This window comes from Engraulis encrasicolus, chromosome 18, assembly GCF_034702125.1.
Source record: "Engraulis encrasicolus isolate BLACKSEA-1 chromosome 18, IST_EnEncr_1.0, whole genome shotgun sequence".
In the NCBI taxonomy this organism is placed as follows: domain Eukaryota; kingdom Metazoa; phylum Chordata; class Actinopteri; order Clupeiformes; family Engraulidae; genus Engraulis; species Engraulis encrasicolus.
In genome coordinates this window covers 576,604-587,984 of record NC_085874.1, presented here as the reverse complement: position 1 = coordinate 587,984, position 11,381 = coordinate 576,604, and the positions used below count along the sequence as shown (strand labels likewise).

Here is an 11,381-nt window from a genome sequence, read left to right as displayed (position 1 = left end):
GTGCTGAGAAATACCACTCGCATTACTGTCTTTACCCTCTCGCCAAGCACATACCAAGACCAGGAACATGAACCACAACTTGACGTTAGTAAGTAAACATTTGATAAGGATTTCTTTCAAATTATACAGTTTCTATAGGTGCAACTGAATGGTGTAAGCATTTTGTTTGAATTATTCTGAGCTTGGGTTTGCTGTATCTTCAGGCAGTACAACGAGAGTCAGTGTCAAGTCACATGCTAGTATGACTGGATGAGACATATTCTCTAACAGGGTCACTAGGTCTTTGCTGTGTCAAACTCACAACTAATGTGAAACATTTTTCTGATCAGAATGGCATTCACCCTGTTTACAAAGCAGTGGATGTTAGGGCTATCGACAAAACTCAGGCACTGCAGTTACTACTTTTAAATGCCATTGGGGTTTTTTTTCTCCGGCAAGATAACAAGTCAAGATGCAAGTTGTTTCATGGAGCACTGACCTTTTGTCAGGATTGCACTGTGAAGGTGTAGGAAGTTAGAATTTATTTGTGAAGATTAGCTTGATTAGAATTGTCTAAAGATTACATTGTATAATCGCACAGGAAACATGTTTTGGCCAAGACAGCCCGTCTCTGGGTAGGAAGACTATTTACTTCTCCAATGGAGAAACTCTGGAGCCAAGTGACAGTGAGGAAGAGGAGGATGGAGGCTGCAATTATAAGGAGCCCTTCTCACAGTCTCGGGACACAGTGAGTTTCTGGCCTTCAGAGATAAATAGTCATTTTGTATTAACATTCAAGTGTCAAGGTAATTTATATTATAGACTCAATATTCATGTCTCTCTCTCTCTCTCTCTCTCTCTCTCTCTCTCTCTCTCTCTCTCTCTGAGTAATTTAGGCAAGCATGTCTTGGGGAGAATATTCTCGTTTCCTTGGGACAAATGTTGGCAAGAAGTCATTACAAAGTAAGACCCCTTCATCTATAATAATTGACAGAACTGATGTAATGCAATGTACATTTTGCACTGTTTATTCAACACGAGTAGAACCAATTTAAAGTAGCCTGATGCGCATCGACCAGCTTCTTCCATTAGTTACTGGAGTGAAATGAGACGGAGTGGAGGCACTAGGTGGCCTCAGCCTGGTTAAACTAGAGGAGTTTAATCTTTGACTCTCTAACAGTGTTTAATTAACATGGCTAACATGTAATGAGTGCAAATATACACTCACCGGCCACTACATTAGGGACACCTGTTACAACTGTTCATTGAGGCAAATTTCTGATCAGCCAATCACATGGTGGCAACTCGATGCATTTGTGCATGTAGACATGGCCGAGATGATCTGATAGAGTTCAAACCGAGCATTATAATGTGGAAAAAAGGTTATTTAAATGACTTTTAACATGGCATGGCTGTGGGTGCCGAAGGGCCTGATTTGAGAATGTCAGAAATGGCTGATCTACTGAGATATTCACGCACAACCATCTCTAGGGTTTACAAAGAATGGTACGAAAAAGAAAAAAAATGCAGTGAGCAGCGATTCTGTGGGCAAAAATGGCTTGTTGATGGTAGAGGTCAGAGGAGAATAGCCATACTGGTTTGAGTTGATACAAAGGCAACATTAAGTAAAAAAAAAACACTCATTACAACCGAGGTATGCATAAGAGAATCCCTGATTACACAGCACATCAAATGTTGAGGCAAATGGGCTATAGCTGCAGAAAACCACATTTGGTGCCACTCCTGACAGCTAAGAACACGAAAATGGGGCAACAATTTACACAGGCTCACCATAAACGGCACTAGAAGATCGGAAAAATGTTACCTGGTCTGATGAGTCTTGGTATCTACTGCAACACTCAGGTAGAATGGTCCGAATTTGGAATCAACAGCGTGAAAACAAGGGTAAACCCTGCTTTACATCAACATATCAGGCTGGTGATATAATGGCATAAGGACATTTTCTTAGCACAATTTGGGCCAAGTAGCACCAATTTATCTTTGTTGGAATGTCACAGCCTACCCGAGTTTTGTTGTAGGCAGTCCAGGCAGTTCTGAAGGCAAAAGGGGGTCCAACCCAGCATTAGAGAGGTGTTCCTAATGGAGTGGCCGGTGAGTGTACAGTATATACCTGTAAATGCAGGGCTCTAAATTAACACCAGCCAACCGGTCAAAATGAAAACAACATAAAAAAATGAATTTAGAGCCCTGTATGCATATATACAATTGGCATCTGATACTGAGTACGTGTGCAAAGTGTCAATCCATTGCATCCACTTTTTGTCAACTTTTGTTGTGATAATAAATGAATGTTGACTGATTAATTGATTCATTCATTTGTCTATCAATCAACAGTGTGTGATTTCCTTGGTGAGAAACTTGCTCGTCTACTTGGGCTACATGATGCTAAGTACCAGTATGCCATTGATGAATTTCGGCGCAGCCAAAAGGTAGCCTGTTTTGTTCAATTTTGTTTTTGTTTTTATTGAACTTGATTATTTTCCAAGTCTGTGGAGACATCTTTGTATCCCCGAGAATTTCTGTACCACAGTAATTGACATGATGTGACAGCTCTACCTATCTGCCCCATTTGTTTGTGTGTAGGTGTGTTTCTCTTTTGCTTTTATTCTTCTATACTGTTATTTTATACTATAATGTAAGCATCACCCTGTTTTTTATACACATACCAAACTTTTGTAAATAGACCACTGTATAAAATGGTATATCCATTTAATGTCAGCACTGAAGTGAGTGCTTCCAGCGTCGTATAAAACAGAAGTAGAAGTACTCTACTAGTAGTATGATATTACAAAGTTGAAACCATTGTAAAACATACACTGTTTGAGTTTTAAGCTTAATATGAAACGCCACAAGAATGTGGCGTGTTTACAGTTACTGAGTCTGATATGTGGAGCTCAGAGCTGGAGCCTCTGCCCGTTGAAGACCTTGGGCCAGAACACTGAGTGTCTCTGATACCAGAAGCGATATGGGTTTTATGAGTTGTCAGTTCCGGTAGTTGTAGTATCATACCACTAGTGTTGTGATTACATTAAGTAAGAAGAGTACATCTACTTCTACTTTATACAACTTTGGGTGCTTCCAATCTCATTGTGAATGTGTATCGTGTAAATCAGGGGTGGGGAAATTATGTCTTGAGGGCTGTTTATGCCGTTTTATCCGCTCCCCGATATAATTGTAATGTTATGCAGCTTCACATGATATGAAATATTTTGTAAAGGAATCTTAGAAATTACATTTTCAATACAATCAAGTTATATTCAGGGGGCCTACAGAAGGTGGCGTGTTTTAAAGGTGACTGCCTTCAATATAGGCCTAAAGTGCAGGGGGAAATCCTGGTTTGTGGTCATAGTACAGCCATTCTATTTTAATCCTTTATATTCTATTCTAATCTATTCTATTTCATTATTTCATTCTATATGACTAATCTGAAGAGGGAAAAGCCCAGTGAGCAGGACTCCTCTTCGCTGGATAGCAGCCCTGAACACCTGAACCTGTCTCTAAGAACAGGAAGAAGCTACGGGGCCACCAGCTCCGACGGTGTCATCAGTCCCACTCCGTCATCCAGTTGTATGTCGACGGGTGTGAAAAACAAAGCAGTGGACACTGACAACAGGGGGTACCAGGATGATGACTGATGAGAGAACAAAAAATGCATGTGTTATAGACAGGGGTGAAAGTAGTTTGCATGTCCCCCCACCCCCCAACAAAAAAAAAAATAAACAACCCCCAATAAACATGCAAACAAAACAAACGTGTGCACTACAGATCTATAGCGCTGCATGACTATTTTGGGTGTCTCTTTGTAGGACACTTATCTCAAATGGCATAGTGTGGTTGTATGTTTTCTAGCCTACTTCAAAGGCACCTTTTTGTCATATGTGGGTTTTTGGACAAAATTAACCCTATTCTCTTATCGGTACTGCACACCAGCTGTAGGCCTACATTTTATAGCTGCTGTGCACTTGTGCGCACCGGTCTCCTTTCACCTCTGTGTAAAATGAGTGTAAAACCAAAGAATCGTACAGGAGAGAAAGATACTTCAGGCTCGTTATTTTCCTGTATCCATGTGATGTCGGGTGAACACCCCTTTAGGAGACCGTCGGTTAGGAGACCTTCGGAGTCTTGAGGTTGAGAATAAATGGAGTTCCCTTAGCGCTGTAGATGACGGTAGCGCACTTCTTGTGCAAACACCACAAAAAGAGAAGACAAAGGAGGGGACAATTAAAGCCCCCTTAGGAGAACGAATTTGAGCGCACACTCCTTTGCATTGGATAGGCGAAGTTTGGGATCTTTCTCTCCTACATGATTCTTTGGTAAAACCTGTACAAATAATTTGTAACTATAATTTAATATACTAAATAACAGTTTGTTTGTTTATTTTGGTCCTGTTTACCACAGGCCATCCACCCTGGATATACATCAAGTTGAAGTAAAACTTAACAATAATAAAGCTGTATTTTGCTATGATATGCTGTCTTGCCTTGCCTTGTCTTGTGTGGATTCTGTGATAAATTACATGGCATACAGAGTGTCCCATAAAGATCACTGCGCTATCAAAACTGCTTCGTCATGGCATGTAATTATTTGATACAATGCAATTAGCCTACATTACATTTATAAGAATGAAATTTGCCATCTGAAGTAGTCAAATACAAGACTGGTGACAAATGACCTATACAATTATCTTATGCGTAAACTGCAAAGTTGTATTTGGCTTCCTATGCAACCTAGCACTGGGTTGAATGATGTTGATCTCTTTTTAAATTTCATTTTACAAATGTAATGCAACTGCATGTAGGCATTTGTGTCCTTTGTGACCAGTCTTGCATTAGGCTACTTCAAATGTCAAATGTCATCTCAGATGGGAACTCATACCTAGCCTGGGGTGTGCCTATAGGCCTACAGCATTTTTGTCATTACAGTTATTATTATTTGATCTCACTCATTTATTCAATGTTAAATCCAAACCACTCAGAGTTTGACAAGCCAGTCATTCACACATTTCAATGCTTCTCTGATTGACAATGTGACAGCTGTGAATTTGCGATATGTGGTGAATCTGCTGACCATTAGACTAATTCATGACTCGCTTTAGTGATGTGCAGCCACGCGAGAACAACAGAAGTTCTTCAGCTGGTAGTGTCAAAAACGGAAAGCAAAATTCGTGAAAGAAATGTATGGGGACACCAGACAAGGTCTAGGATTTAATTGTGAGTAACCTTTCGATCAATTATAGGCCTAACAGCTAAAACGTGAGGAGATTCGGAAGACGGCGGCAAATACACTGGATAAAGTCGGTCATTTAGTTTAGGCCTGGATTCTATTGTTAAAAATGCCTAATCCAGAGATTTGAGTAGCCTATATTATAGGCCTATAGCCTATCCTATCCTATCCAGTTTCTGTCTGTGCCTTATTGGTCCGTTTTCCCAATCAATTCATCCATGTACTCCACCCAAAGATTTTGGCCCCGCACATCGGAGTCAACAGTCGGCTTTCCGCCCAGGCTAATAGGCCTCGGGCAATCTTGACAATGTACCACTGAGACCATATCCTATAGTTTAATGTTCAACAGAGTCAGATAATCATATTCATCAAATTTGATAGTTTTGCATGGATGTGTGTAGGCTAATTTAACACAAACATATGAAGATACCTTTGGCTCACATGATCTTGAAACATGTGCATTAAGTCTTGCTCTATTTGCAAACAAATGTTGTAATTTAGAACTAATTTAAAGTAACGAACCTTGTTCGTCCAATGCTTGGACGACAAGCCACTATTGTGTCAAGGCGGAGTTATTGCCTTTAGTAATAGTGAATAAGCTGAAGGGTGTCAAAAGGTGTCGACGAGGATGGGATTCGAACCCACGCGTGCAGAGCACAATGGATTAGCAGTCCATCGCCTTAACCACTCGGCCACCTCGTCTTCTGCGCTGTGGGAAGCCACGCCCCCTATGACACAAAAAGTGCGTGATCCCCAACTATAATGTTTATTTCAATAAATAATCAGTTGCAAAAGCATCCAGAATGTTTGGGTAGTACGTATTAAAGTTGCATAGTTGCAACGTGTTGAAATATTGTCCATAGACATCGGACTAACAACATTTTGCGCAATCTTCCAGCTACGTGAGCTATGTCTCAATCTCTGGTCTCGATTTGGCCAGTACGCAGGCGCAGCAAGTGGTGCGTGAGAACGAACGCAGACACAGGCAGCTAGCTGGCAACACTGGCTACATATCTGTCCTGTGGATGGTCGAGATGGCATTTGAAGAAAGACTGATTGCTGCTGTTTCGGATTACCCAGAGTTGTATAACTCCTCTCTGCATTGTTACAAGGATACCGACAGAAAGGCAAAAGCATGGAGGGCTGTGAGTTTGCAAGTAGAAATGCCAGGTAAGGACGAATATCTTCAAACAAGCTCGCTTGTTGTAGGCTAAACTATCCTAGCCTAGCTAGCACATATCTAACCAGTGAGGCATGAAACTGTTGTTGTAGCTTCGCTTGTGAGCTAGCTGCTGCTAGTAGGAAATAGACCGAAACAAATGTTAGCTGAATTCTTTGGCCGAGCAATGATCGCGTGACTTGTTATTCGCAATAGAAATGTTGTACATGTATTTGGGTCTCTGAAAAGGCAGACCTGTGATGCTCCCATTGTTTTAACACGACTTTTACACTAATGGGCGAAGTGCAAATCTATTCATTCGACAAAACAAACAGTGCGATGGTAGCTAGCCAGATTTAGGTAGCTAACTTAGCTTAAAATCTTGCCGGTGTTTGTTTGGAACTGTGGGCTTGCATTTCAAAGTAGACGGGCCTGTATTTTGTGCGTGATTTTACTCTCAATTTGGGGCTAATGATTTCCTGTTTTAATCTTAATCCTAATCCCTATAAACCGAGACGAAGTTTGTTAGGCTTTGACTTTACGCTTGACTAATCCAAGGGTGGGAAACCTATCATGTCCCTGTTGTCAAAATTGTATTGCAGTAATTTACCTATTGTCTACACCGTAAGGAAACCGCTGAAGTCCACCAAAACTTATGTATGTTGTTTTTACTTTCTGCAGAGGAGGACTGTCGTAGAAAATGGAAAAGCTTGAGGGACATGTTTATCAAAGACAAGCGCTCCGAGCAGCGACGACGGGCGGCAGGAAGCACGCACCACAGCTGGAAGTTCAGTTGGCATATGGCCTTTCTCACCCCCTTCATCCAGTCGAAAGCTGGTCATCCGTCCCTTACCGGTCTCGACGACCCGGACGAGGAGCGGGACGATGAGGACGGGGAAGGCAGGGCGGCGGACGGCAACGCCTCCTTTGTCATACAGCAGGTCGAAGGGGAGCACAGTGGACATGACGGGCCCTCTCACTCCCACTCTCATACTCAGTACGGAACCGGAGGTTCGCGTAACCCCAGGAAAAGGAGATGGCAGGTGGACACGCCAGATCATTTGGAAGATGAGCTGTTTCTGTTCAGCTTGCTCCCCTATCTCAGGCGGCTGACATACTCCAAGAAAAGTGCTGTCAAACTGAAGATACACCAAATACTTTATGATGCAGAGTTCGAGTAGAATTTATCTTTTCCCCACCCCTCCTCACCTAGTTTTTATACTAAGAAAAAAATACTCTTTTTTTCCCTCCCATTGTTTAACTGTGTCAGTACGTGAAATCATGACAACAGTTGCACAACAGATGTGCTGTGAAGCTTTGTCTAAATAAACCCAGGCACCACATCTGACTAATTTAGTACTTGGGTGTTTTTTGTTGTTGTAGGCTACTATAAGTAGCTCTTGGCACCAAATTTAACGATGTTCAAATTTTGTGTTATTGTGTCACCAGTCTGTGATCCGTTCAGATTAGACAAAAATAATACTTTGTCTCTTGGGATTTGTTTTCTGTGAGTTACTTGAATATGCGCTATGCAAGACATGACACAGGGACAAATCAGTTTCATACAGGACATGCTCTGTTTAAAACATGTGGTGTTAAACGTGAAACAGTCAAACAGCAGTTTCGCTTCTATGGACTGGGACTTTTCTATGGTAACATGTAGGTAGTGATGGTAATTGACATAAATAGTTAACATAAATGGTATTAGATTGTTTCGGTGGCCTCAGAATTGTTAATGGTTATTGTCACTTTTGAAAATGTTAATTGTATGTTTCGTTATTGACTAGGATTTCCCCCTTTTTTAATGTCACTGTATTTGTAATTGGGCATACCGACGTATCCTAAGAAACATGTACAAGAGAGAAACTACCTATCATGAGCTTTTATTATTATTATTATTATTATTATTATTATTTGTATAATTAAGACTTACTCAAGCATGCTTGTTTTAAAGAGAAAGTGGAAGCAGTATGGTTGTCATTGGTATTGAATCTTTTGTTTATTATAAGCATACCCATTTATGACCATTCCCCAAGTTGTCAGAGTGTGGCGTTTTTTTGTTGGGGGAAAAAAGAAATTTTGAACGTTTATGTGGCCTTCAGACTCGGTCACTCAATAGATGTTGCAATAGGCAGGCTATCTAGCCAAGACAATATTCAGTGGAACAAAGGAAATAGACCAAGGTTAATTCCAGTATGGTGTAGTAAGTTATTGTAATATGTTAACTCAGAAGTGGTAAACCTGATATTAGAGCCCTCTGACTTTTTATTAACTGAGAATAAAGCCACAATGCTCTACTATTAGTAGGTTTACTGCTTGCTTCACGTTAGCTTACAAGTATCAGCCATTTTCTTGGACCACTCCCTGAAGGTGAGACATGGTCTCCATAAACATCAAGTGTACCTGCCTATAGATAAACACACAATAGATAGGTCTCGATGTACTGATGTCGATGGTGGCAGAAATAAATGTAACCGACTGAAAACGACGGATCCTCGCCACACCACGTATGTGAGCAGAATTAAATTGTGTTGCTGCAATAAAGTTTTCCAGGTGACTGATTTCGCCAGCAACCGCCGCCAGATGGCGATAGATTCATCCAATCCATACAGACAACCTAAAATAGAACATCTGGGCTTCCATTATAGGTAGACCATGTCCACGGACGGTCACATGGTTATAGAAATTATTAAGTGTGCGTGACAGTTGTGTTATGTGTGCTACTTAGTGGACTAGAGATAAAATCTAGTTAAGTACATTTCGAATCTGTTACGTCGTACAACATCACGAGTGTGCTGATGAAACCTGTGCGCACTAGGCTAAAAAGGCATAATTGAAAATACAAGTCGTTTAAACCCCAGAAGATGCCTGCATGCTTCCTGGCAAAGCTTCAGTGGCTACAATGTTGCTAAACTACCGAGAGTGCTTTGAACATCTGCTTTGCGCTCCCCTCTGATCAAAGCATGCATTGCAAGTTTGAGGTAAGGAGTGGTGCGGCCGACTCAAGGGGGCTTCGCTTTGCTTTCTCGCATATCGCTATCCAATGGGATACTTGTCCACTGCAACGCCACGGGAGCTTACTTCCTGTTGGGAGTATCACACAATTCCAAACAGACAACAGAAATTTTTCCGGGCGTCATGCTTGAACTCTTCCACGGGGAAAAAAAATCAGAGTAAGGCATTACAGTCTTTCTGTACCTTCCAGCTATGTTTTGTGTGCTTCAATGGTGGCGCTGACTCTGAAGTATGCCAGTGTAATAGGCTAAGCTGTTGAACCAAATCTTTTAATTGTTACGAGTAGATTGCTAGTATTCTCCTTTCTTTCTCGAGTAAGTATGCGTGCATTTAGTGAGCGCAACAAAAGCTGAATCTGACTGGATATTGTTCAAAATGTTTAAGATACTATCAACCGGTAAACATTTGATGGCTAACTGTAGCGAACATCGCTTTGCCTAGTTTGGGATCAAGGAGTATGGAGAAAGCATGTTCTCTGCTAACTTACTTTCATGATGTAGTTTTGGCCAAAAATAGTCGCGAAGCTTACAGTTGCATCAGTGCACCACTGGAACACGGCTAGTTGAGTTAGCCGTGGCTAGCTAAGATGCGTCCACGGTGATGTGTGTCGTCGCAATGGAATGCGATTGTGTCTGTCTTATTGAGACGAGAGGGTTGATCACAGTAATTTGGGCTAGGTTATGTGATGCTTGGGTTAGGCAAGACAGGCAGACAACATCATGCCCCCCTCCACCTCACAATGACGTTACTTACCACCACCACCAGAGACGTTCTAAATGAACAGAGAATCTTTGACCACCACTGTATGAAGAAGGGAATCTTGCTGTCTCAGTGATCTGATACCAAATTATTTATTGTAGTATGCACTTGGCTTGAAGTCTCATTTAACATTTACTTTATGCCACGGCTCAATGTATATCAATACGCTGTTTTGCATTGCAGTCTACTTTGCACTTTGGGAATTTAATTTTCACTGGAAACACTCTCAGGGAAAGCATGCAATTCTTTACAATGTTTTTATTACCTCTTTTTTTGCACAACAGTTAGATATGGAGAATACATGCCTGATGTCAGACAGCATCTCATAGTAATAAGTGCTCTTGTCCAACACACACACACACACACACACACACACACACACACACACACACACACACACACACACACACACACACACAGGGCCGAACACCGGTGCAGTAAAGCAGACAAGGCAGTCGCCTAGGGCGCAAAATGTCTCGGGGCGCCAGTAATGCCCAAAAGTCTCACAGAATTAGAACGTCAAACGAAATGAAACATTAAACTTTACATGGACATTGACTATATGTGGGCACTCAGCAAACATGTATGCTCTAGATCAGGGGGCTATACTACATAGTTCATGAACCTGGAGTCCAGGCTCTTCTAACCTAATCTGTTTTACTCCTGAAACAGCTTTGTAGTTGCTCCATGCTGTGCTCAGATGTACAACACTGTTTACAGATGACAATTTGGAAACGCACAAAAAGGAAAGGGGTGCTTGCCTAGGGCACTAAACTGACTAGAACAGGGCCTGCCACTCATACGCACGCACGCAACCTTGAATGTCCTCACATTTATAGTCATCGTCTTATACAGAGTGCCCCTGCTGCTGCCTCCTGACCACTGTTGGCAGCTTCTGACGGCCCTTGCCTATAATTTAATTAGGCAGACCAGACCATGCATTTTGTTAGAGGAGTATAGCTTATGTCTGCCATGACCCCTCTGGGTTGCGATGAAGGTGGCTGGAAATCACTCAAGTCCATTCCATCTCCCAGGGGAAATAATGGATTAGTGGTGGACTTGCCCTTGGAGCCAGCCGTTTGTCCCGGGGTGCAGACGCTGTGGCTCTCTCCGGACTGGTTGTCTATAAATCTGGACTTAGATGCAGAGTTTGACTAAGTGCACGAGTGGTAGATTAGACCACTGTAGACGGCAAGTTGTTTTTTTCTCATTTGGCAGTCAGGCA

General features: G+C 41.8%; 3 protein-coding genes and 1 non-coding gene across 6 annotated transcripts in view; 3 read left to right on the top strand and 1 right to left on the bottom strand.

Annotated features, from left to right (window-relative positions):
- Nucleotides 1-17: 17 nt before the first annotated feature.
- On the top strand, nt 18-4,227 carry LOC134468317 (protein FAM177A1). Its single transcript, XM_063222259.1, has 5 exons — nt 18-88; nt 581-727; nt 876-942; nt 2,335-2,429; nt 3,432-4,227. The coding sequence occupies exons 1-5, from the start codon at nt 68-70 to the stop codon at nt 3,633-3,635; spliced, it is 534 nt and encodes a 177-aa protein (XP_063078329.1). The 5' UTR covers nt 18-67; the 3' UTR covers nt 3,636-4,227.
- Nucleotides 4,228-5,843: 1,616 nt separating this feature from the next.
- trnas-gcu (transfer RNA serine (anticodon GCU)) lies at nt 5,844-5,925 on the bottom strand. Its single transcript has one exon. It is a non-coding gene; the product is annotated as a tRNA-Ser (tRNA).
- A 230-nt stretch (nt 5,926-6,155) lies between these two features.
- Nucleotides 6,156-8,411, top strand: LOC134468819 (uncharacterized). The gene is made up of 2 exons (XM_063222699.1): nt 6,156-6,393; nt 7,064-8,411. The coding sequence occupies exons 1-2, from the start codon at nt 6,249-6,251 to the stop codon at nt 7,561-7,563; spliced, it is 645 nt and encodes a 214-aa protein (XP_063078769.1). The 5' UTR covers nt 6,156-6,248; the 3' UTR covers nt 7,564-8,411.
- A 115-nt stretch (nt 8,412-8,526) lies between these two features.
- Nucleotides 8,527-11,381, top strand: part of disp1 (dispatched homolog 1 (Drosophila)) — a 132,105-nt gene continuing 129,250 nt past the window's right edge. For 2 of the 3 annotated variants that reach the window (XM_063222698.1, XM_063222695.1), the window contains exon 1: nt 9,438-9,555. The gene's annotated coding sequence lies outside the window, so the exon portion shown is untranslated. Of the gene's footprint in view, nt 9,364-9,437; nt 9,556-11,381 lie in introns of those variants that run through there. The other variant, XM_063222697.1, reaches the window with a different exon arrangement.

What these genes read in the sequence shown, in the direction of transcription:
- LOC134468819 (XM_063222699.1), top strand. Translation starts at nt 6,249, where the DNA reads ATGGTCGAGATGGCATTTGAAGAAAGACTGATTGCTGCTGTTTCGGAT. An exon ending in TTTGCAAGTAGAAATGCCAG is followed by an intron (nt 6,394 to 7,063) that starts GTAAGGACGAAT and finishes TACTTTCTGCAG; the next exon opens with AGGAGGACTGTCGTAGAAAA.
- LOC134468317 (XM_063222259.1), top strand. Translation starts at nt 68, where the DNA reads ATGAACCACAACTTGACGTTA. An exon ending in TCTCACAGTCTCGGGACACA is followed by an intron (nt 728 to 875) that starts GTGAGTTTCTGG and finishes TGAGTAATTTAG; the next exon opens with GCAAGCATGTCTTGGGGAGA. An exon ending in TGGCAAGAAGTCATTACAAA is followed by an intron (nt 943 to 2,334) that starts GTAAGACCCCTT and finishes ATCAATCAACAG; the next exon opens with TGTGTGATTTCCTTGGTGAG.